At 43.7% G+C, this 25,920-nt stretch overlaps 1 protein-coding gene across 2 annotated transcripts in view; it reads left to right on the forward strand.

Moving 5' to 3' along the window:
- Positions 1–22,901, forward strand: part of fbxo7 (F-box protein 7) — a 37,241-nt gene extending 14,340 nt beyond the window's left edge. For both annotated transcript variants that reach the window (XM_070900436.1, XM_070900437.1), the window contains exons 3-9: positions 11,786–12,278; positions 15,053–15,194; positions 17,243–17,326; positions 19,530–19,625; positions 20,276–20,452; positions 20,959–20,990; positions 21,910–22,901. In XM_070900436.1, the coding sequence (XP_070756537.1) occupies positions 11,786–12,278; positions 15,053–15,194; positions 17,243–17,326; positions 19,530–19,625; positions 20,276–20,452; positions 20,959–20,990; positions 21,910–22,290 (1,405 nt within the window). In that variant the 3' untranslated portion in view covers positions 22,291–22,901. The remainder of the gene's footprint in view (positions 1–11,785; positions 12,279–15,052; positions 15,195–17,242; positions 17,327–19,529; positions 19,626–20,275; positions 20,453–20,958; positions 20,991–21,909) is intronic.
- Positions 22,902–25,920: the final 3,019 nt, after the last annotated feature.

Below are 25,920 nucleotides of genomic sequence, written 5' to 3' on the forward strand. Positions count from 1 at the left end.
TAGATGCAGGAAGAATGTTCCCATTGTTGGGGAAGTCCAGAACCAGGGGACATAGTCTAAGGATAAGGGGTAGGCCATTTAGGACTGAGATGAGGAGAAACTTCTTCACCTCAGAGTTGTAAACCTGTGGAATTTCCTACTGCAGAGAGTTGTTGATGCCAGTTCATTGGATATATTCAAGAGGGAGTTAGATATGGCCCTTATGGCTAAAGGGATCAAGGAGTATGGAGAGAAAGCAGGAAAGGGGTACTGAGGTGAATGATCAGCCATGATCTTATTGAATGGTGGTGCAGGCTCGAAGGGCCAAATGGCCTACTCCTGCACCTATTTTCTATGTTTCTATATTTCTGAATCTATGCTCAGCTTCCCATCCCTTGCCAAGCTAGTTTAAACCCTCCCCAACAGCAGTAGCAACCCCCCTCGTGAGGATATTGTTCGCGACCCTGTTGAGATGCAACCCGTCCAGCTTGTACAGGTCCCACCTCCCCCAAAGATCTAAAGCCCTCCCTCCTGCATCATCTCTCCAGCCACGCATTCATCTGCTCTATCCTCCTATTTCTGTACTCTGTTGCTGAGGCAGGGATATTCAGATGTGTATTATGCTGTGCCAATTTTGTTGCTACTTTGTCAAATTTTTCCCAACTCTTCAGTTTGTTGCCATTGGGGTGTCGAGATTGAAAGCTATATTATTGACAGAATTTATCACGGAAACTACCCCTTGCTAATTCTGTTTATCTCTTAATGTTAGATCATTCTAAGTTGTGGCCTCAAAGCTTTAGTGAGTGAGCATGGTGTGAATTCATAGACATACAAAGATGTTACAACATGGAAATGGGCCATTTAATAAAAAATATAGTAAATCGTCAGCATGGATTTCTAAAAAGAAGGACATATTTAACCAATCTTATTGAGTTGTTTGAAGAAATAATGGGAAGATTAGACCAGGCTAATAGGTGTATGTGAGAGACGTGGACTTTAGAAGGTCTTTAATAAGGTACCACATAAGAGATTCATCAAAAGGTCAGGGAACCTGGAGTGTTTCTCATACTGCAGAAAGTGAGAGGTGTTGTCCTGTAGTGATTTGTGCTGGGACCACTGTTGTTTGCCGAATGCATAAATGATTTGGGCCTAAGGAATTGGAGATATGGTGTCGAAATTTGCACATTATACAAAATTGTGGGATATAGAATCATGGAAACTTACGGCACAGAAGAAGGCCATTTGACTCATCGTGTCTGTGCTGGCCGACAGAGAACTATCCAGCCTAATCCCACTTTCCAGCTCTTGGTCCACAGCCTTGTAGGTTGCAGCACTTCAAGTGCATATCCAAGTACTTTTAAATGTGATTAGGGTTTCTGCCTCAACCACCCTTTCAGGCAGTAAGTTCCAGACCTCCACCACCCTCTGGATGAAAAAAGTGCTCAATTCCCCTCTAATCCTTTTGCCACTTACTTTAAATCTATATCCCCTGGTCAGTCACCTCTCTGTTAAGGGAAATAGGCCCTTCCTAACCACTCTATCCAGGCCCCTCAGAATTTTATACACCTCAGTCAAGTCTCCCTTCAGCCTCCTCTGTTCGTCAGGGGGAAAAAAAAGTTTAACCAATCTTTCCTCATAGCTAAAATTCTCCAGTCCTGGCAACATCCTGGTAAATCGCCTCTGTATCCTCACTAGTGCAATCACATCCTTCCTGTAATGTGGTGACCAGAACTGTACGTTGCACTCTAGCTGTGGCCTAACTAATGTTTTATACAGTTCAAGCATAAACCTCCCTGCTCTTGTATTCTATGCCTTGGCTAAGAAAGGAAAGTATCCCATTTTCCTTAGCCACCTTATCTACCTGTCCTGCCACCTTTCAGAGATCTGTGGATATACACTCCAAGGCCCCTCAGTTTCTCTGCACTTTTCAGTATCCTACCATTTATTGTGTATTCTCTTGTCTTGTTAGCTCTCTCCAAATGCATCACCTATAGCTAATAATATGAAGCACTACACTACAATACAGGAAGACATAAACAGGTTTCTTCCCTTAAGACCCTCCTTCAAGCTTTAGGTTGTCTCCCCCCCCACCTCCTTGATTTCTCCTCCTCTGGCTCAATAGCTAGTTTTTTGCTTGCATTTCTGTGATAACACTTGGAATTGTTTTTTTCCATAAAGGCACTATATAAATGAAAGCTGTAGTATTGGAACTCTGTCAGATTTCACACCAACTGATTGGCAACATAAATTCTTTTAAATCTACATGTAGTGCATTAAAATAGTGTGAACTTTAATGTTTAATAGTGTCTTTATGAGCAGAAAGCTATTTGTAAGATTTTTGGAAAATTCTTTGTTTGCATTAGCATTAAAGCCCAAAAAAGCATGTTGTAATTTTTAATGATTGTGGCCACAGTAAACATCAAAATTGTACTCGAGGTCCTCTACTTGAGCAATGGCAATGGAAATCTGCTCGTGGAGAAGGAAAGTAAATTATTCTGTTTTGCTCTGGTGGTGATTGCATTGCATAATTCAGCTCAAATGCATTTTGCCAAATCCCAGGTTTCTAAATTTCCTTTTTATTTGAGATTCATTATTGGGGAAAAGAAAGGTCTTCTGTTGTTAACAAAAAAAGGGATATTGGGAGGCTTATGAGCAGAGTACTTTGAAGTTGTTGATTTGATTTAACATTTTGATTTATGTACACTCATCATTCTAGTCGATTTTCTTCAAATTGCTGGAGCATACTTCTCTCCCAGATATTCTCACCGCTCTATAGATCAGCTGAAGTGACAGATTTGATGGCAAGCCAGTCTTATCTGCCATTAAGCTGTGAAATAGAGTCAGAGAACACTCTGCTCAAAGCTGCTTACATTAAAAATGGCAGTGCTGCTCCTGTCCAGGGTAGATGGCAGCAGTCTTTGAATTCGCTGAATGCAAATTGGAAGCCGCATTTCCCTAATTTTGATGTTTGATGTAATCCTTAATCAGAACTGGAAAAAAATTGAAGACGAACAGCATTTAAACAGGAGCAGCACACAGGAAAGGGAGAAGAAATCCCCCCAATAAACACGCATATGAGAGAAATATGTGTAGAATGACTTGTAAAGTGCATAAAAGGAAAATGGAAGCTGGCAAAATAGTTGGTGATATTAACATGAGCCAATAGGAAGAAGCATAATAAAATAAATTAAAGACACTTAAGGGACTCAGAACATGTGAATAGCTGAGACAGTGGCAATTGAGTTGGGGCCGGTCTGAAATGGAAACAGGAAAAGTTGGCAAAGTGGAACAGATTGCCTGAGAAGAACAAAAGCAGCCTGACACCATGTGCAAACTGCCCTGCCAGCACAGTGTTCCCATGGAGTACCCTTCCCCAACTGCCAACCTGTCTTTCCCCAAACCTGCAGGAATGCTGAGACATCCATCCTTTACTGCCAGCATCTCCTGCTGTAAAGAAATGGGAGCTATAATGAAGATTAATGTTATTAAAGGTTAAGGCCAGTGGACTGCAAAGTGACTGAAATATAAGGCGTTGTTCCTCGAGTTTGCGTTGAGCCTCAAATGAAAGGGAGTCCAAGGCTAAAGACAGAGAGGTCAAAGTGGGAGGAGTGGAAGGGGCGAACGACAGGGACTTTGTCATATTTGACAGAATGGAGATGTTCTGAAATGTGTTCACTTAAAGGCAAGGATTTGCATTTATATAGCGCCTTTCATGGCCTTGGGACATCCAAAAGCACTTTTTGACAAATTAGTCACTGCTGTAATATAGATAAATGCAGCAACCAATTTGCGCACAGCGACGTCACACAAACAGCAATGAGATAAATGACCAGATAACCTGTTTTAGTACCATTGGTTGGAAAGATAAATATTGGCCAAGACACTGGGATAACTTCCCATCTCTTCTTCAAATAATACCATGGGATCATTACGCCCACCCGAGAGGACAGATGGGGCCCCGGTTTAACGCCTCATCCAAAAGATGGTACCGCTGATAATGCAGCATTCCGTCAGAACTGCACTGAAGTATCTGCCTGCATTATGTACTCAAGCCTCAGGAGTGGAGCTTGAACCTATGACCTCCTGACTCTGAGGCAAGAGTGCTACCATTGAGCTAAGGCCGTGTTTAGTCTCCCTAATGTAAAGGGGCAGCAGATATACTATACTAGATTGGAAGATGTACACATAAATTGCTGTCTCATGTGGAAGGAGTGTTTGGGCCCTGGACAGTAGTGTGGGAGGAAATGAATGGACAGTTATTACATCTTTTGAGCTTGATGGGAAGGTGCCAGAGGAAAGGCAGCAACTGTTGGGGGTGGTAGAAACGTTAGCTAAGGTATTGCAAAGGGAACTGTCCTTTCAAAAGGCGGGGAGGGGAGTGTTATGTTCGTAACGAAGTAATGTAACTGAGTACTGTAGACATGAGTAAGTGTAACCTTAGCTCCTTTATTCAAACTCGAGTGTTGGTACAGCATGGGAGGCCTGCTTATATACAGTGCTCCCAAGGGATGCTGGGATCCCTTGGGACTCCAACAAGTATGCTCTCTGGTGGCGGTATGATGCAGGTTACCTAGGGTTGCATACATAACATCACTCCCTCCCAAAATCAATAGTACACTTATTTACAAGGTGAGACGATCTGGGGCTTGTCGATCGTCTCGGTACAAATGCAGGCGTGGGTGAGTTGATTGGTCTTCGCTGGGCAGCTGGCCTTGCTGGGCTGCTGGGGATGGTGAGTTCAGCTTCATGGTCAACCGTGAAGTTGGTTGCCACGTGTGTGTGTGTGTGTGTGTGTGTGTGTGTGTGTGTGTGTGTGTGTTGGAGGGTCGAAGTTGGTGGTATCCTCTTCGGGTTGCTCGTGGCTGTCAGTGAATCGCAGTTTGGTTTGGTCCAAATGCTTTCTGCAAGTTAGTCCATTAGCAAGTTTGATCTGAAATGCCTACTCTCTTCTTTGGCTATGACAATGCCAGCAAGCCATTTGGGACCATGTCCATAGTTGAGTACAAATACAGGGTCATTGATTCAATATCGCGTGACACGTCTGTGCGATCATGGTGCATGCTTTGTTGATGCCGTCTGTTCTTGATGTGATCATGGAGATCAGGGTGGACAAGAAAGAGCCTTGTTTTGAGCGCTCTTTTCACGAGCAGCTCAGCTGGGGGAACCCTGGTGAGCGAGTGGGGTCCGGACCGGTAGCTGAGCAGGACTCTGGGCAGGGAGCCTTCCGACACCTGTTTCAAGTTTTGCCTGATGGTTTAGACTGTCTGGCCGTTGGATGCGGGCTTGAACGGGGCAGATGTGACCAACTTGATCCCATTGCAGGTTATGAATTTCTTGAATTCAGCACTGGGGCAGCACAGTCCATTGTCACTGACAAGGACATCAGGCAGGCCGTGCGTAGCGAACATGGCTTGTAGGCTTTCGATGGTGGCAGTGGACGTGCTTACAGACATTATTACGCACTCAATCCATTTTGAATAAGCATCCACAACAATCAAAAACATTTTGCCTAGAAACGGGCCCGCAAAGTCAACGTGGATCCTAGACCATGGTTTGGAGGGCCATGACCACAAACTTAGCGGTGCCTCCCTGGGTGTATTGCTCAGTTGAGAGCAAGTGTTGCATTGGTGTACGCATGACTCCAAATCTGAGTTGATGCCGGGCCACCACACAGGGGATCTGGCTATAGCTTTTATCATTACTATGCCTGGGTGGGTACTGTGTAGGTCGCGTATGAACGTTTCCCTGCCTTTCTTAGGCAAAACCACGCGATTATCCCACAAAAGACAGTCCGCCTGTATGGATATTTCGTCTTTGCGCCGCTGAAATGGCTTGATCTCCATGCATCTCCGCTGGGACGCTGGACCAGCTCCCATGGAGGACACAGTTTTTTTTTTACAAGGGATAGTAAAGGATCTTCGATGGTCTAGGTCCTGATCTGGCGGGCCGTAACAGGTGACTTTTCATTTTCAAATGCATCCATCACCAAGAGCAAGTCTGCAGGCTGTGCCATTTCCACCCCGGTGGTGGGCAATGGTAGCCGATTGAGAGCACCAGTGTCCTTCTCTGTGCCTGGTCTGTGGCGGATTACATAGTTATATGCAGACAGCGTAAGCGCCCATCTTTGGATGCGGGCAGAGGCATTGGTGTTAATCCCTTTGCTCTCTGAGAATAGCGATATGAGCGGCTTATGGTCAGTTTCTAACTCAAACTTGAGACCAAACAGATACTGGTGCATTTTTTTCACCCCGTAAACGCATGCCAGAGCTTCTTTTTCAATCATGCTGTAGGCCCTTTTGGCCTTGGACAAACTCCTGGACGCATAAGCGACCGGTTGCAATGTTCCCGATTCATTTGCTTGTTGTAACACACACCCGACCCCGTACGAAGACTCATCACAAGCTAGTACTAATCGTTTACATGAGTTATACAGAACAAGCAGTTTGTTGGAACATAACAGATTTCTGGCTTTCTCAAAAGCAGCCTCTTGTGATTTCCCCCATACCCAGACATCTCCCTTGCGTAGCAGCACTTGTAGGGATTCTAGCAAGGTGCTTAACCCGGATAGAAAATTACCAAAATAGTTGGAGTCCCAGGAACGACCGCAGCTCCGTTACGTTCTGTGATCTCTGCGCGCTCTTGATGGCCTCCATCTTGGCGTCGGTGGATCTGATGCCGTCTGCCGCAATTCTTCTCCCTAAGAACTCGACCTCTGGCGCCAGGAAAACGCACCGAGCGTTTCAACCTGAGTCCCACGAGATCTAGCCGACTTAGAACCTCTTCCAGGTTCTTCAAGTGTTCAATGGTGTCCCGATCTGTGACCAGTATGTTGTCCTGGAAAACCACGGTGCGCGGAACTGACTTTAACAGACTCCATGTTCCTTTGAAAAATAGCCGCGGCTGATCGAATCCCAAACGGGCATCTATTGTAGGTGAACAGACCTTTGTGTGTGTTGATGCAGGTGAGGCCTTTCGAGGATTCTGCCAGCTCCTGCGTCATGTAGGCCGAGGTCAGGTCCAACTTGATGAACGTCTTTCCTCCAGCCAGGGTCTCAAATAGGTCATTTGCCTTGGGTAGCGGGTACTGGTCCTGTAGCGAAAAATGGTTAATCGTTACTTTATAGTCCCCACAAATTCTGACCGTGCCATCGCCTTTGAGAACCGGAACAATCTGGCTGGCCCACTATTGAACTCCACCGGCACGATGATGCCTTCTCGCTGCACCTGACCAGCTCAATTTCCACTTTCTCTCGCATCTTATATGGCACCACCCGTGCCTTGTGGTGGATGGGTCGTGTACCGGGAACCAAGTGGATCTGCACTTTCACCCCCGAGAAACTTCCGATGCCTGGCTCAAACAATGATGGGAACTTGCTCAGAATCTGGGCGCATGAGATGTCGTCGACGGACGAGAGCACTCTGATGTCGTCCCAGTTCCAGCGGATTTTTCCCAGCCAGCTTCTGCCGAACAGTGTGGGACCATCTCCTGGTACAATCCATAGTGGGAGTTCATGCACTGCTCCATCATAGGAGACTTTTACTGCTGTGCTGCCAATTACAGGGATCAACTCTTTCGTGTAAGTTCTCAGCTTGGTATGAATAGGGCTAAGCTTGGGCTTGTGTGCCTTGTTGCACCACAGCCTGTTGAAGGCCTTTTTGCTCATGATAAACTGACTCGCACCCGTGTCCAGTTCCATGGATACTGGAATTCCATCCAGTTCAACTTTTAGCATGATCGGTGGACATTTCGTGGTGAAGGTGTGTACCCCGTACACTTCTGCCTCCTCAGTTCGAGTCTCTAGTTCAGCCTGATCCGCCATGGATCGATCCTCCTCTGCAACGTGGTGGTTTACAGCTCGTCTGCACATTCGCTGGAGGTGTCCCATTGTTCCACAGTCTTTGCATACAGTGTTTGAAATGGCATTGATGGGCTCGATGATCACCTCTGCAGCGCCAACAAGGTGTTAACTGCCTCGCATTACCGTTTGATGGCGGACTCTGGGTCATCTGAGGTAATGCAGCTGCAGGTGTGTACATTCTGCCATATGTGTTCCTGCCTGAAAACGACGTTACTTTGCGTACAGTACTCGCCGAAACCTCTTTATGCTGCAAAATTTGTTTAGTGTTATTGCAGGTGGTCATAAATGCCTGGGCTATCATTATGGCTTTGCTCAGGTTCGGTGTTTCAACAGTCAGTAGTTTGCGAAGGATAACTTCATGGCCAATGCCAAGCACAAAGAAGTCTCTTAGCATTTGCTCAAGGAATCCATCGAATTCGCAATGTCCTGCAAGGCGCCTTAGTTTGGCGACGTAGCTCGCCACTTCCTGGTCTTCAGACCGTTGACATGTATAAAATCGATACCTTGCCATCAGAACGCTTTCCTTCGGATTTAGGTGCTCCCGGACCAGCGTACACAGTTCTTATGATTTGGTTGTTGGTTTCACCGGAGCTAGAAGATTCTTCATGAGGCCATAGGTTGTTGCCCCACAGACGGTGAGGAGGATCGCCCTTCATTTGGCAGCGTTCTCATCCCCTACCAGCTCATTGGCCATGAAGTATTGGTCGAGTCGCTCCACGAAGGCCTCCCAACCATTCCCTTCTGAGAATTTCTCCAGGATACCAACAGTTCTCTGCATTTTCGTGTGATTGTTTGTTATCTCGTCGCCAGTTGTTACGTTTGTAATGAAGTAATGTAACTGAGTATTGTAAACATGAGTAAGTGTGACCTTGGCTCCTTTTATTAAACTCCAGAGTGTTGGTACAGCATGGGAGGCCTGCTTATATACAGTGCTCCCAAGGGATGCTGGGATCCCTTGGGACTCCAACAGGTATGCCTTCTGGTGGTGGTATGATACAAGTTACCTATAACACAGAGGATATGTTTTGTGATGGGATTATGTGTAGGTGGTGGAAATGGCAGAAAATAATCTGGTGGAAGGTGAGGATATGGGGGGACCCAATCACAATTGCGACTGGCTAGAGGTGAAAGCATAAAGAAATGGGACAGACCTGGTCAAGGGTCTTGTCCACCATGGCACCATCCTCACCTGAGGGAAAAATTGAACAACTCTGAAACTCTGATGTGAAAGGAACAGATGTGAGAAAGATAGAAACAAACTAGGTGAAAAGAATGAAGTCCTTTCAGGAAGCAGTATAATCCAGTTAGCTGTGCAATAGATTTGTAATACCCTGTAGATATTTGTGGAAAGCCCATCGCATGGGAAGGGGGAAGAGACAAGAGCATGTGAGAGGAAGAGAAACGAGCATGTGAGAGAAAGAGAAAGAGAAAGTCCAGGAAGGGAAGAAAAGCAATCAGCGGTGGATCATGTCAAGTTAAGGGATGGCTAGAAATTTGAATCATAGTTAATGAAATTCTCTAGATCAGGGCGAGGGTCGAAAGCAACACCAACACAGTCATTAGAGGTCCAGGAGGGGGCCAGAGGGGGCCAGAGTGGGACTGGAACAAAATGTTTAACATATCCTACAGAAAGACAGGCATAGCTGGGATGTGTATGTGTATCCTCCTATGCTCCAACTTAACAAATTCTGAAATTGTCACAATGTTGAGCTCTTCTTCCGCCACCTTGACCTTTATACCAACGTTTGTTCGAGGCTGGAGTAAAATTCCTCTTTGGTCTCATCTGTTGCGTCGAATGTTGGGGCGTACGCGCTGATGATTGTGGTGCACTAGTTCAGGGCTAGGGTGAGCCGGAGAGTCATGAGATGTTCGCTTATCCTGCAGGGTGAGTCTCGGACGGCCCACCAACTCATTCTTGATGACGAAGCCAACTCCACGGAGGCAGCGTTCTTCTTCTGGTTTGCCTTTCTAAAAGGTGTAACCACCACCTTGTTCTTTGAGTCGGCTTTTCCCTGCCCGCCGAGTCTCACTTAGGGTGGCGGTGTCAGCGTCGAAGCGTCTGAGTTCCCAGGCAACGTTAGCAGTGTGACATTCCGGTCTGTCAATGTTGGGGTTGTCCATGAGGGTCCTAACGTTCCAGGTCCTGAACTTCATTTTGAAGGGTGGAAAATGCCTGTGCGTGAGTTATTTTAACGTGGGATGGCCATTGCACACCAGCTACCACACGGGCTTAGCAGAGCAAGGTGTTGGTCCAGTGGCAAAGGGGTCTGAGACAATTGGAGACCAGGCTCTACTGTATGGGGCCTAGTTGCCTACGGTGGGATCTGAGCTGTAAGCTCAGCACTGAGCAGCGCCTTCAGGAGAGGTGGTGGGAGATCTGAGGTGTGATGAGGGGCTGGGATGAGAGATGCTGGGGCCCTGCTCCACTTTAGCTTCTTGAAGGGTTGTGAGAAAAGCTGCCATTCCCTTCGGCCAGCTCAGAACCTTGACCGGACCTGTAATAGTTAGCTTATTTTAAAACTCCCTCCAGCTGCTCCAGGCTGAAGCTGCCCCTGTTGTCAGTGAGATACTTATATTTAAAACTCGCTTGAGCTGCCTCCGTTGTCAGGGAGACGCTTAGAGACAATATAGATAAGTATCAGGTGGTGCATTTTGGTAGGAAGAATAAGGAGGCCACATACTGCTTGGATAATAAGAGTCTGAATGGGGTAGTGGAACAAAGGGATCTAGAGGTACAGATACACATCACTAAAAGTAGCGACACAGGTTAATAAGGCCATTGGGGGAAAAAAACGCAAACTAAGCACTAGAGTTTATTTCTAGAGGGATAGAATTGAAGAACAGAGAAGTTACATTAAACAATTAACAAACCTTGGTTGGACCACACTTGAAGTACTATCCACATTATAAGAAGGATAAAAAAGCATTGGCGAAGGTACAAAAAAGATTCACGGGTGATACCAGAACTGAGAAGGATATACTTATCAGGAAAGGCTGAACAGGCTGAGGCTCTTTTTTTCTAGAAAAGAGAAGATTGAGAGGTGACCTGATCGAGGTCTTTAAGATAATGAAAGGGTTTGATAGGGTAGACATAGAGAAAATGTTTCCACTTGGGGAGTCCAAAACTAGAGATCATAAATATAAGATAGTCACTAATAAATCCAATAGGGAATTCAGGAGAAACTTCTTTACCCAGAGAGCGGTTAGAATGTGGAACTTGCTACCATATGGAGTTGTTGAGACAAATAGCATAGATGCATTTAAGGGGGAAGCTAGATAAGCACATGCAGGAGAAAGGAATAGAAAGGTATGCTGATGGGGTTAGATGAAGTAGGGTGGGAGGAGGCTCGTGTGGAGCAAAAACGCCAGCAAAGATCAGTTGGGCCGAATATTGTCCAGACTGATGTAAGTGAGATCTGCTATTGCATTCAGATGAGATGGGAGAAACAGTGAGAGATTATTACATCAGTTTCTTTTCAACGTCTCTTACGCATCTTGTTTTTGGTGTCATTAATGGAATATTATCAGAATAATAGATAGTTGATACAAGCAGCAATTAAGTCGATCATTTCTAATAACTTAAATTTGGACAAATGTCAACTAAACAGAAATTTACTAACATCCTTTAACTTCCTGTCCAAGACTAATTATTTCTAAGTTATATATTCTGTAGCTTTTATTAAATAACTCCTTTCTGGTTTTCATATATTGTGAGATGAATAAAGTGAGATGATGTGGCTATGATAGTGAGGTGAGATCTGTAGATGTATTGTGTACTCTGCCAGGTTCTGCAGTATTAGCATTTTTTGCGCGGGGGTGGTTACAGGAAATATACGTGCAATGAAAAATGGAGTGAAGTTCTGTCTGTCTTTTATATTCATGCAGCAAGTTCAAACTTTGCAGCTCTCATTTAAATTCTGAAACTGTTCTCCACTTTTGCTTTACAGTTCTGCTACCCAGTTCAACATCAGTTTAAATGGGAAAGATGTTCTGACTGACCACCAGCAAACTGTGAAGTCCATAGGAATAGTCTCTGGGGATTTGATCTGCTTAATACTGCCAGATTCCTCTTCAGCCTCTGACTCTGCCTCTGCCTCTTGCTCGGTGTCAGACTTGAATGTTAAGGAGCAGCCGTCATGCTCCAATACTGCTCAAAATCTGGTCCTTATTAATGGTGGGAATAGACATGAGTCCAGTCATGAGATTGACTCTCGTGCATATCAGCAGCCAGAAGCAAGCCTCCAGAGTTCATCGTCTGACGAACTGTCTGAGACCACAGCAAAATATTCATATGAGCCAATGCTGTGCAGTGAAGCAGTTGATGGGAAGGTGCCGCATTCGTTAGAAACACTCTATCACTCTGCTGAGTGCACCAACCCAAAGGATGCTCTGATTGTGGTGCTTCATCTCCTCATGCTGGAGGCAGGATACATTCCACAGGTAAACAATCTGAGAGTGACATGATATTTCTTTTGGAATCACAGAAATTTACAGCACAGAAGGAGGCCATTCAAATAAGTGCTATCCAGTCTAATCTCACTTAGCCTTGTAGATTACAATATTTTAAGTGCATATCCCAGTAAATTTTCAATGCAGGGTTTCTGCCTCTACCACCCTTTCGGGCAGTGAGTTCCAGACCCCCACCACCCTCTGAATGAAATAAATTCTCTTCAACTCCCCTCTAATCCCTATATCAATTACTTTAAATCTATGCCCCCTGGTTATTGATCTCTGTGCTAAGCGAAATAGGACCTTCCTATCCACTCTTATCTATGCCCCTCATAATTTTATACACCTCCATTAAATCTTCCCTCGGCCTTTCAATGTGTGATCTGCTTATGTACAGTAAAGAATCACGCCTACAGCATTGATGTCCAACCTTTTGGAGCAGCTGACGAATAAGAATGAATTTGCTTTCTAATGGACAGAATCATGATTAACCCCCATGACCATCTCCCACTCTACTTTGAACATCTTGCAGTTGTAATTTTCACTGTTATTTCTCTCTCTCTCTCTCTCCGTCTCTCTCTCTCTCTCTTTGTCTCTCTCTGTCTAGATTTTTTTTTGTTTCCTCTATTTTAAAATGAATCCCTGCCTTTGAGTGCATAGAGATGACCTGTGCTATTTCCTAGCAGTGTATTCATTCCACAAGACATTGAAAACTGTCCTTCTATTTTCCTTCAATCTTAACAATTATAAGTGTTGCATTTATGTAGTACTCTTGTCAAAGATCCCAAAGCATGAGTCCAAGTAAAAGGGTTCTATCATTGTCTTAGCCAACATTGATCCCTAGATCAAGACTTCCAAAAAGAGATGAATTGGTCATTTTTCTTTTTGCTGTTTGTGGGATCTTGCTATGTACAAACTGACTGCCTCATTAGTCTACCAAACAACAGAAACTATACTTCAAAAGCAATTAATTAGCTGTAAAGTGTTTTAGGATGTTGTGAGGATGTGGAAGGCCCTATATACATGCAAGTTTGTTCTTTAAATTTTCATATCAAAATGTCTTTACTTTAAAGAATGACTTGCTTGAGAAGTGCAGTGACTGTTGACAAAATACTGCGGCTTTTTTGTACCAACAATGTCCCACAAAGAACACTGAGGTGAATGCCCAATTAGCTCTTTTTGGTGATATTCAAGGAAAGAATGTTGGCCAGGACACTAAGATGACCCTGCTCCTCTTTAAATTGTGGCCATGTGTTGTTTAACATGCACTGGGAGGGGCAGATGGAGCCACACTGATAGCTTATTCACAGGACAACAACTGGAGCAATGCAGCACATTCTCTATCTACTGCACTGGATGATTACCCTAGATTATCAGCTCAAGTTCACAAACTGCCCACCCTGAGGGTGTTTGTACACAAATCTTTGAAGGTGGCAGGACAAGGCTGTTAAAAAAGCTTATGGGATTCTTGGCTTTATTAATGGAAGAATAAAGAGCAAGGAAATTATGCTAAAACTTTATAATACCTTGGTTAGGGCTCAGCTGGACTATTGTATTCAGTTTTGGGCACTAAAGTTTAGGAAGGATGTCAAGGCCTTGGAGAGGGTGCAGAAGAGATTTACTAGAATGGTACCAGGGACGAGGGACTTCAGTTACGTGGAGAAGCTGGGGTTGTTCTCCTTCGAGCAGAGAAGATTAAGAGGAGATTTGATATTCAAAATCATGAATGGTTTTGATAGAATGAATAAAGAGAAATTGTTTACAGTGGCAGAAGGGTCGGTAAGCAAAGGACACTGATTTAAGGAGATTGGCAAAAGAACCAGGGGTGACATGAGGAAACATTTTTATACACAGTGAGTTGTGATCTGGAATGCACTCTCTGGAAGGGAGAGGGTGGAAGCAGTTTCAATTGTATCATTCAAGAAGGAATTGGATAAATACTTGAAAAGAAAACAATGACAAGGCTATAGGGAAAGATTAATTGGATAGCTCCACCAAAGAGCCAGCACAGGCACAATGGGCCAAATGACCACCTGTGCTGTATCATTCTATGATTCTGCAATCTGACAAAAATATTTTTATCCGCTTCCATTCGATTTGGATGGAAATCGTTGGTGTCTGGTTCAGTGCTCCCTCTAATTTTTTTTTCGCCTGCGGTCCCTTTAAATTTGCTGCACAGCATCTTCACCAGCGGCAACAGCTGGTGAGCAGCCTACGCGGGATCTCTCGATCAATGCGCGGCCACACACCCGTGCATTTTAGGGAGAAAGTTACTCTGGTTATTAGTGGACCTTTTGTGTGTTAAGTGAACATGAGCACCATACAGGAATGCATAGCAGACACGAAGGTTAGTTTCCACCTCAATTGCACCCTTAAATTGTTGGCTGGTTTGAGGCTGATGGGGAAATTTGAGTGGAGGGGAGCTTGCCCTGTGACCATCATACAGGATTTTTAAGCTACCACTTCAGGTGGGCTGTATAGTAGTGCTGCTGGTTGTATCAAGAAATGGTAACATGTGGTGCATCGACTGTTCTACATATGGCAAGTCCACAGCCTGAAATATAATATGAAGGAAGGTGTCCAGGAGAGGCTAAACTCTTTCCTAAGGAAGAGTCACCCAGGTCACACTCTCACGCCTTTCGCCTATACTGGTTGAGCCCTGGGTGCAGGTCAGCTGCTCACTTTCTTAGCTGGAACTTTTGCTGGGATCTCAAAGAAAGGGGATGGATATAACTTGCAAAAAAAAAATCTTTGTATTTTCCTAGGGTACTGGACTGAAGGTTGCCTATATGCCTGAGAAATGGAAGAACGGAGGTGTCTATAGACTGCAGTACAATCACTCCCTGTGTGAAGATGGTTCTGCCACACTTGTCTGTGTCCCAATGGGAAATCTGGTTGTTGTCAATGGTAATGCATGCTAGCTTTTTGGAAATAGTATATGTCGCTCATTTGACAGCTGTCATGTATTGCTTTATGTCGCATGATCTTTAGACTAGGGTAGACACGCATACTTGTTTAGTGGCACTTCTGGTTTTAGAACAAGAGAGTCTTGACCACCTCCCCATTCATTCAATGGCATTACCATCGTTTAATCCCCCATCATCACCATCTTGGGGGTCACCACTAACCTGAAACTCAATTGGACCAGCCACATACATGCTGTGACTACAAGAGCAGGTCAGAGGCTGAGTATTCTGCACAGACTGACTCCCCAAACCCCTTCCACCATGTACAAGGCACAAGTTGGGGGTGTGATGACCACTTGCCTGGATGACTGGATGAGTGCTGCTCTAACAAACTCAAGAAGCTCGACAGCATCCAGAACAAAGCAGCCGCTTGATTGGCAGCCCATGCACCACCGTGCACCATGGCTTCAGTGTGTACCATCTACAAGATGCAGTGCAGCAACTCACCAAGGCTTCTTCAACAGCACCTCCAAAACCCGTGATCTCTACCACCTAGAAGGACATGGGCAGCAGGTGCATGGGCACACCATCACCTCCAAGTTCCCCTCGAAGTCACACATCCTAACTTGGAAATATATTGCCGTTCCATCATCGTCGCTGGGTCAAAATCCTGGAACTCCCTCCCTCACAGCACTGTGGGAGTACCTTCACCACAGGGACTGCAGCAGTTCAAGAAGGCAGCTCACCATCACCTTCTCGAGGGCAATTAGGGATAGGCAATAAATGCTGACCTTGCCAGTGACGCCCACATCCCGTGAATTAATTTTTTTAAATCCCTGAGTTTCTACTTTTGGTGATCAAGCCTTTGATTAGTCCAAAAAAGTCTGATTCTCCTTTGTTTCAAATTACCCTCCCTTTTGCTCTCTTGCTTTATCTGCTAGCTATGAAGTATTTCTGCTTCCTACCTGATTCTACTCTTGCAGCAATACAAGAATTGTGGAATATATGGGTCAAAAAGGTCTAGTCCCCAGAGTGAGACCAGTCTCGGGTACTGAGGAAACTGGGATAGCCGTTCTGCTCCTCCACCTCCCTCCCCCCCCACCCCCAATACAGTAAAATTCTGTGACAGGTTCAAAGTGGGAGGGTACCGTGACATTTTATATCAAGCAGAGATTAAGGGGTTTCTGGAAAGCGAGGCCAGCATAGCATTTTTTAAAAAAGAAAGAACTTGGTATTTATATGGTGCTTTTCATATCCTCACGATGTCCCAACGCACTTTACAAGTGAATTTGTGCATAGTGAGAGCCTACACACAGCAGGGAGATCAATGGCCAGTTAATCTGTTTAGGTACTGCTGTCTGAGGGATAACTGCTAGCCAAAACACGGAGAATGTTTTACTTTGAATAATGCAATGTGATCTTTTACGTCCACCTGAACAGGCAGATAGAGCCTTAGTTTAATGTCTTATTTAAATACAGCATCTCCAGCAGTGCTGCACTGAAGTGTCAACCAAGTTTAAGTGTTTAAGGTGTAATACATGTAAGAGGGAAACAGTCATTTTAATTTTTAAACAGCCATAGTAAATGACCAAAGAATAGTTTATAAGTGAGTATTCATAGCTATATCTTATTTACAATCCTCATGCCTTAATCGCTTTAAAGTAATGAGATTAATGAAGTTTGAGCATTGCCCATTTTACTACCTGGATTGTGCACCAATTTTGAGAAGACAGGTGCCTACAGATGTAGGCCATGCTGAACATCCTTTCCTGTAGATAAGCATCTGGCAAACTCACCATGATATGCTACTGAGATTGGGAACTTGCCAGTTTTGGGGGCATGGGGAGAGAGAAAGTGGGCTTGCATCCTACCACTCAGTGACGTCGTATTAATACTCCCAACATGCTGCTATCAAGCCCTTTAAGCTTTTTGTGCAGGGTTTCTCAATAATAGTTGGAATAGTGCAGGAGCTCTGTAACATACTTCACTTTGGTTGTGAATGCATTAATAAATGCTGATTGCATTAAATGTTTTCTCTCTTCCCAACAGCCACACTGAAGATCAACGAGAATGTCAAAAGTGTAAAAAAAGTGCAATTGTCTCCTGCGTACTATGTTTATTTAAATAGACTGGGTAAGTTATGTTTGTAACATCTGTGGTGGAATTTAAAACTAGGTTTTTGAATGTACATATCTTTATTACATAGTTATGGGAAATAATCACAGGAATGAACATATTACTTGAATAAATTGTGTTTACTTTTTGCTGAGGCAAAGAATTGATGGTTTCTTTTTTTTAAAATGAATATCGACAAGAGGGGTGTCAGTGCTGGATAACAGACACAGTTTGTTGTTTTGGAATCCATTGACAGCATTAGCAGTTTCAGTTCTCGCACAGCACATGAGATTGTCAAGTTCGACTGAATTACAGCGAGATTTGTACTCGCTAAGAATTGCCAAAGTCCAGATTAACATGACTCGGGTGAAAGGGACTAACCCACTGTACCAACTAGTCTCTTGCATATCCTTCCATATTTACTGAATTGAGCATTTCATCAGTAAGAGGTCAGGTTATCTGATTCAGTAAAACGTTTCTTTTCCTAGCACTACAGAGCTCCATTGCAGCTGTTTGTCAGTGGGCCCTTGACTAACTTGTACTTTCCTAATACTTTAGCTGGTGTGTTATTGATAGCTATCGTCTTCTGCATGCACACGTCTATGTTTGTGATGTTCTGATCCTTAGTTCTGTGATGTGGTGTAACTATAGTACTGCAGTACATGTGCATTATTTTCTCAGTATCAGCATCAATTATTTGAGTAAAGTAGAGTAAATCAGGTGTAGAGTTAACTATAATATAAAATCTGAAATTTAAAAAAAAATTGAAAATCCACAACAGGTCAGTTTCAGATGGAACCCTTCACCAGAGCTCAACATTCCAGGATTTTTATAAAAAAGCACATTAGCATCCTATGTCCTTTTCAATGCATTGCTTGTAGTTACCTGTGCTCATGCAAAATATTTTCTTAAATACATCTGTACACAGAGAAATATTTTTACGTTTTTTTTAAATTACTTTTGAGTGGGTGAGAAATGTAAACAAATGTAAGTACAGCTTAAAAACCTTTGAGGGTGAGAGTATGTTGAGTTGATAGCAGCCAAGTTGTTTTCCTCCTGTTTATGAAACTGCCCAACTTTATGGATGGCAGAGTAATTTCACAAATATGACGTGGGGACACTGAATACTTAGACCTGACTCGGGGTTGAGTTTTAAATTGCATCATCATAGGCAGTCCCCCGGAATTGAGGAAGACTTGCTTCCACTCTTGAAGTGAGTTCTTTGGTGGCTGAACAGTCCAATACGAGAGCCACAGACTCTCTCACAGGTGGGACAGATAGTCGTTGAGAGAAGGGGTGGGTGGGACTGGTTTGCCACAAGCTCTTTCCGCTGCCTGCGCTTGATTTCTGCATGCTCTCGGCGTTGAGACGCCACAGTCTCTCACGAAAGAATGTTGTAACAAAGATATCAGGGCTGAAATTGCTTTCAGCGGGAAATTGGGGCGGGCAATTCGAATATTCCAAAAATTTTCTGCCCGGTGGGAATCAGAGGGAAGAATAGGAAAATTAGGCTCTTTAACTCTGACACCACATCCCAGCACTTTGGGGCGCTGTTTGAGGTGATGTAGAGACGGGATTGGGTATGGAGCGGGGCGGTGTCCATCACCGCCGCGTTGACCATTCAGCATGGCGGTAATGACGTCAGCACGACATGGACATGCCACGTCGTGCTGATGCGTCGCAACGTCCCTCCCCTTCACTTAAAAGAGAGGGACGCTGCGAGGCCTATGCGAGCCCAGTGGGCCATCGGGGAGGGTTTCGGCTGGGCCAGTTGCCCGGCTGGGCTGCCTGTTGGTAGCCTAGCCAAACCAGCGGCCGCTGTTGTCTAGCCGGCTAGAACGGCCACACCGCCCAGCCACTGGCAGCTTCCCAACTCTCGATGTTATCTGGACCGGCGACCACCGTGCTTCCGCAGGGTAATTTTCCCCGCGGGGCAGAAAAGGGGTTGTCGCCGCCGGTCAGTAAGGAGTTGGGTTGGCACGCGGGGCGGGGTGGAATCACGGGACGTGCGTCCCTGGCCTGGGGGCAGTTCCGGATGGGTCAGCCCCGCCGCCTGCCCCCGAGCGGAAAGGCTTTACCGGCCCGTTACCATTCTAGCCTTAAAGAAGAGGGCAATTTCCCCTCCACCCTCATTTCTGGTCTAACTTTGAGAGACTTAACAATTTAAGCTTGGCGTCTCAACCATTCCAAATTGTTTCCAATAATTTTTTGTCTTTGCAAGGTGAGAGTGCTGCAAATGTGTATAAAGATCTACAAAAACTGTCCTGCATGTTCAAAGATCAGCTTGTGTATCCTCTACTTGCCAGTGCCAGACAAGGTAAGAGCCTTGGCCTATTCCATCCTCCCAATATATCTCCTGGGATGAGAAGGAGCGGGATGGGTAGGGACAGGGATGCTAATTTACATTGAAAGTAATGCTTTCTTCTCAAATACTAATGATTTCCATTTAGAACCTTTTTTAGTCCCTCATTGCTTTTAGAAAGCTGAACAAGTTTCCTGGGAAATTACTTTCTGGAAATGAGTTGCTGAACGAGTGTTAATTTTAATGGCTTCGCAACCTGATGCTTCCTAGCAGACCAAATATGCCCTGATCTGCTCTGCTGAGAATCTCCATTGCATCTTAATCAGCGAAGAGAGACACACTAATGTTCAGTGGCAGTAATGTGTATGGAAACAAAAGGCTGTGATTAAATTGGGTATAAGTATACAGAAATATTATTATTTATGTAGTAAAGTTTATCTACTGTCTTTCATTTTTCTTTAATATTTTATAATTTAAAATGTCATTGTTTTGCATTACATTAAAGGTGCTATATTGGTGTAAGTTGTTGCATTATAACATTTCAGTTTGAAATCAGAAATCAATTTAAAAAAAAAGATTGACTTTATTAAAGGAGGAAATGCAGTTTCCTTCACCATGCAAAAGCAATAACTGTTTTATAAATGATACATTTTAAACCCTTCCAGCTTTGAACCTCCCCGATGTGTTTGGTCTTGTGGTTCTCCCTTTGGAACTCAAATTGCGAATTTTCCGACTCCTGGATGTATTCTCTATTTTATCTCTCTCGGCGGTATGCCGGGATCTTCATACAGCTACCAACGACCAATTACTTTGGAGATTTCTGTACCTGAGGGACTTCAGAGGTGAGTAATATTCTTATAGTTCAGGGGACCCCCATCAAGGCAACCATCGAGCTGATATGTGCCTGGCAGCAGAGCCCTGATAACTCGTACAAGTGTCATGCATATATAGAAATGTTACTTGTGATGTTGAAGCATAATGGCTCTCTCATATTAAATGAATAGATACAACATTTGTTGCACTACCAACCCTCTAATATATTTCATTGTGATCAGAGTCCAGTGATGAAATTTTCGAGTCACAAAATATTGTCAAGAAAGTGGACACTGCTATTTATTTCATAGAAAATAATAGAATAACATTTATTATTAGTCTGTGTGTATATTGTAAATCTCATTAATGTTTTTAAATGCCAGCATCAATGCCAAAAATTAGCCTTATTTCTGGTTGAGAAAGCCTTTAGTCAAGCTTTAAAGCAGCAAACATTCCGAGTAATATATTGTAACTTGCCTGTTGCTTCACTTGCAAATTAAGTTAAGGATCATCCAACTTTCTATTTTTGAAACAGATTCACGAACCAGCAGCCATGACTGGAAGAATGTAAGTAGAGCTTTTAAAGAATTACATTTTATTGTGAAGTTACAGAGATAATATTTTAAAGTCTCCAGATTAGTGCAAGGTTGACTGAGTGGGATTCAAATGTTTGCATGAATGTAATGCTGTTTGTGTGTTTTTATTTTGTTTTAATAATTGGCTTTAACTTCCGTGGGCTAGGGGAGAACAAAAATCAGCCCAGTTTCCCATTCAACTCTCATTAAGTGCATTTGTTTAGGTGCTGAGGAGAAGAGAAGGCTGGGTTGATCTCTGTTTCACATGTGCACTGTCCACTACCCCCCAGATGAATAACCTGACAGTTGCTGTTCAGACTCGCGCATTAAGAATGTCCAGTTAGGCAAGGGGCTAATGGTGCCTGTTCAAGTACACCCCAGCATAAGGCACCACCAAAAGGAGAGAAAATTAAAGCAAGGAGGTTGTTGTCATATGACAAGGACACAAGAGTATGGTGCTATTGAGATGACGATGCAGAGGGTAATCTTGAAGATTTGCACAAAGTACCATTGAATTCAAATTTTAAGGAAAAAAGTTTATGCAGGAAGTGATATGGGCACTCCCTGCTGCATTGTTCCATCGAGCAGTAGGTACTGATTAGTGCAAAATAAGTTCCTAGTCTCGGTCGTATTGTTGGGAAGACTTGCCTAATTGGGATACTGTTTTCCCTTTGCATTAAAAAGGGACCATCACAGCAAGTCACCCCACACAGCCTCATACCTTTCCCAATTTGGGAGGTGAAAGCCTGCCCTGCTTTCTCAACTGAGGTGTGCCATGTGGCAAAAACACTGGGGTGTAAGCTAAGATAGTTAAATGAGGAAAAATGGATAATTAAAGGAACTTTAAAAAAAAAATGTATCCTTACATTTGTACAGATGTTCTAACTTCAGCGTAACCATTGTTTTTAAAGCTCTACAAGGAAAAGCATGCGCTGAGGAGAAAAACACTGCACAGAATTCCTTTGTATTTGCCACCCGCTTTGCCCCTGTTTCCAGGTCAGCCCGGCCCCTTCAATCCCTTCCCATTTGAACCTCGCCAGTTTTATCCACCTGGGATTATCGGAGGAGAATATGATGAACATCCTCAGCTGCCTTACAGAGGAGATCCTATTAATCGCTTTTTACCTGGATCAGGACCGATGCCAGGGACATTGCCTCCATTCAGACCACAGTTTGACCCAACTGATTCTATGCCAGGTCAGTCATCTGCAGTGCCTGGATTTCACGCTAACAGATTTCCAGGGAGGTCTACTGGAGGCAGATCAGCAAATATTAGACGTGGTATCATTTAAGAACTCTTCCTGGAAGCTTTTGGACTTTAGACTTAGTTCTTAAAGGATGGTTAGTTTCTGCATCTCTAGTCTTTGTCAATTTTCTTTTTAAATCTGAAAAACTTGCAACTGAAACATACACAAGTTATATTTTCAATTGCCAGGTGAAATAAGGACTACACAAAATGTGGAACAAAGTGATCTAAATGCACAATTGGTCCAAGATAGTGGAATATTTGTACATTTTATTTCATGGGGGGGGGAGCAAAAGTGGGCTTTAGAATATTGCATCAATTTTTCTGAATATGTTCACATTTTTGTCTGGAATACTTTTCATGGAAAATTTAAATACTTTATTTGACTGAGCAGATTGTAATGTAGATTTGTAAAGAATGGGTTAAATTGAAGTATGTGATTCAAAGAAAGCAGCTACTGAAGAATTGGTAACCTGCATAGTAAGTGTTTCAATCTTATCTGTATTTTGCTTCTAGATATATAACCAAATTATGATTCCTGCATGCTACATGTAAGGGAAAAACAGCTTGCTAAAGTAAAAATCATTTATAACATCTACTGTAAAGTGCACAGAAATAAATGGGTTCCGATGACTTTGGAATGATTCTTTCTGAAAACTGGAATAGTTTATGAAAACATTTTTGTAAAAATCACCATTGGTACAACGATAATAATTAATTATTCTGGAAAGGACCTGCAAGATCATCTGTGGATCTGGTTTATTGGAGTTTGGACCTGCTCTGATTTATTTGGATTCTTGTGCTGTAGATTTGTGAAGTGAGATTTACTTTTTTTTATATCATATTCCTTCATTCCCTCCCCCCCCCCCCCCCCGCTCCATCATTTCAACTTGTGTCCAACCTATCCCAGTGTTGCTCTTGAGCCAGCAGGTGCAATGGGTTAATTCTTTTCCGTGCCTTCCTCTGACTACAATCAGGAGCTCCCCCTTTTGGGGAACCATGAGCATGAACCTACATCTTAACGCACTGGCACAGCACATTGATGCACATACACAACCTAGCCAAAGTAAAGCAGACATGTTTGCAGCAACTATGTGTTGATAAAATGGTTTGGCTTATTAAACTTGCGCTTTTTTTATTCACTTGCATATCAAAAATTAGCAAGCTGGTGCAAAGCATTATAGTTAGCGAAGAGTTTATAAAGTCAGCTGTCTAAAGCATGTCACTGATATTTTAAAGCTGCATTGATATCTTTGTGTATGTCAGAGAGGTAATTTTCCATCTTTGCATTCCCGATGGGGACCCTCACCCATTGCATGCATATCTGAAATTTAATATAAAGTAATGTAGTGCACATGCTGGGATTCCCAATATACACTGTCAGCTGGTGAGGCTCGCCTGGAGTGCAGTGTTGGAAAATTAACCTGCCAGTGTCGGTGTCACGTGCTTCCAGATTAGGTACAGCACCGGTTAAATGAGGAGCCTCAAGAGTGCATCAAGACTTGTGGCATCATTTCCAACCTCCAACTATCCTGCAGACTTTGAATGAGATTACTAATTGTGGTTAGTGGTGGTTTTGTGCTTTGCATTCATGCTTGAAACTACATTGTTCAATGAGGGAGCACAGGTATTTCTGTCATCAATCTGGCTTGAATTTGAAGCCAGATCTCAGAGTACAGTGCCATCCAGTTTGCATAAACTTTTAAGCAAAAGAATATCAAAGATAATTATAATTTGCAGGCAGCTCCTACTGGCTGAATGGTGTGAAACCATGCAAACTAGAAAGGTCTCAAGTGGATTCCCTAATATTGGTTGAAATAGGCAAATTCAGTAAAGTTGGCCTCAGTACTCCTGATTAGCATGGGGTAGTAACATAGAAACATAGACAATAGGTGCAGGAGTAGGCCATTCAGCCCTTCGAGCCTGCACCACCATTCAATAAGATCATGGCTGATCATTCTCTCAGTACCCCTTTCCTGCTTTCTCTCCATACCCCTTGATACCTTTAGCTGTAAGGGCTATATCTAACTCCCTCTTGAATATATCCAATGAACTGGCATCAACAACTCTCTGCGGTAGGGAATTCCACAGGTTAACAACTCTGAGATGAAGAAGTTACTCCTCATCTCAGTCCTAAATGGTCTACCCCTTATCCTAAGACTGTCCCCTGGTTCTGGACTTCCCCAACATCTGGAACATTCTACCTGCATCTAACCTGTCCCATCCCGTCAGAATCTTATATGTTTCTATGAGATCCCCTCTCATCCTTCTAAACTCCTGTGAATAAAGACCCAGTTGATCCAGTCTCTCCTCATATGTCAGTCTCGCTATCCTGAGAAACAGTCTGGTGAACCTTCGCTCCACTCCCTTCCTCAGATTAGGAGACCAAAACTGAACACAATATTCCATGTGAGACCTCACCAAGGCCCTGTACAACTGTAGTAAGACCTCCCTGCTCCTATACTCAAATTCCCCTAGCTATGAAGGCCAACATACCATTTGCCTTCTTCACCGCCTGCTGTACCTGCATGCCAACTTTCAATGACTGATGAACCATGACACCCAGGTCTCATTGCACCTCCCCTTTTCCTAATCTGCCACCATTCAGATAATATTCTGCCTTCGTGTTTTTGCCCCCAAGGAGGATAATCTCACTTTTATCCACATTATACTGCATCTGCCATGCATTTGCCCACCCACCTAACCTGTCCAAGTCACCCTGCAGCCTTTTAGCGTCCTCCTTACAGCTCACACCGCCACCCAGTTTAGTGTCATCTGCAAACTTGGAGATATTACACTCAATTCCTTCATCTAAATCATTAATGTATATTGTAAACAGCTGGGGTCCCAGCACTGAGCCCAGTGGCACTCCACTAGCCACTGCCTGCCATTCTGAAAAGGACCCGTTTATCACGACTCTGCTTCCTGTCTGCCAACCAGTTCTCTATCCACATCAGTACATTACCCCCAATACTATCTGCTTTGATTGTGCACACCAATCTCTCATGTGGGACCTTGTCAGAAGCCTTTTGAAAGTCCAAATACACCACATCCACTGGTTCTCCCTTGTCCACTCTACTAGTTACATCCTCAAAAAATTCCAGAAGATTTGTCAAGCATGATCTCCCTTTCATAAATCCATGTTGACTTGGACCAATCCTGTCACTGCTTTCGAAATGCGCTGCTATTTCATCTTTAATAATTGATTCCAACATTTTCCCCACTACTGATGTCAGGCTAACCAGTCTATAATTACCAGTTTTCTCTCTCCTTTTTTAAACAGTGGTGTTACATTAGCGACCCCCCAGTCCATAGGAACTGATTCCGAGTCGATAGACTGTTGGAAAATGATCACCAATGCATCCACACTTTCTATGGCCACTTCCTTAAATACTCTGGGATGCAGACTATCAGCACCTGTATGCACTTTTAAACAGGGGTCACTGCATAGCTATATTTTGCCAGGTGAGGGAATGTTTGGGCTTATTGTGATGCCCCATCCCAAGATGAATAGTTTTCTGACCCTCCCTGTCCAGACTTGCATGAAGAGCCACTTGATTAATGTACCAGAGGGTTGCTGACTCACTGCGGGCAGTACCTCAACACAAGTTAGATACCTTTTTGAAAGGGAAATAAATTCCATCTGAAGTGTAAATGTTTACATAGTCACTTTTTT

Source organism: Pristiophorus japonicus, chromosome 15, assembly GCF_044704955.1.
Source record: "Pristiophorus japonicus isolate sPriJap1 chromosome 15, sPriJap1.hap1, whole genome shotgun sequence".
NCBI lineage: Eukaryota > Metazoa > Chordata > Chondrichthyes > Pristiophoridae > Pristiophorus > Pristiophorus japonicus.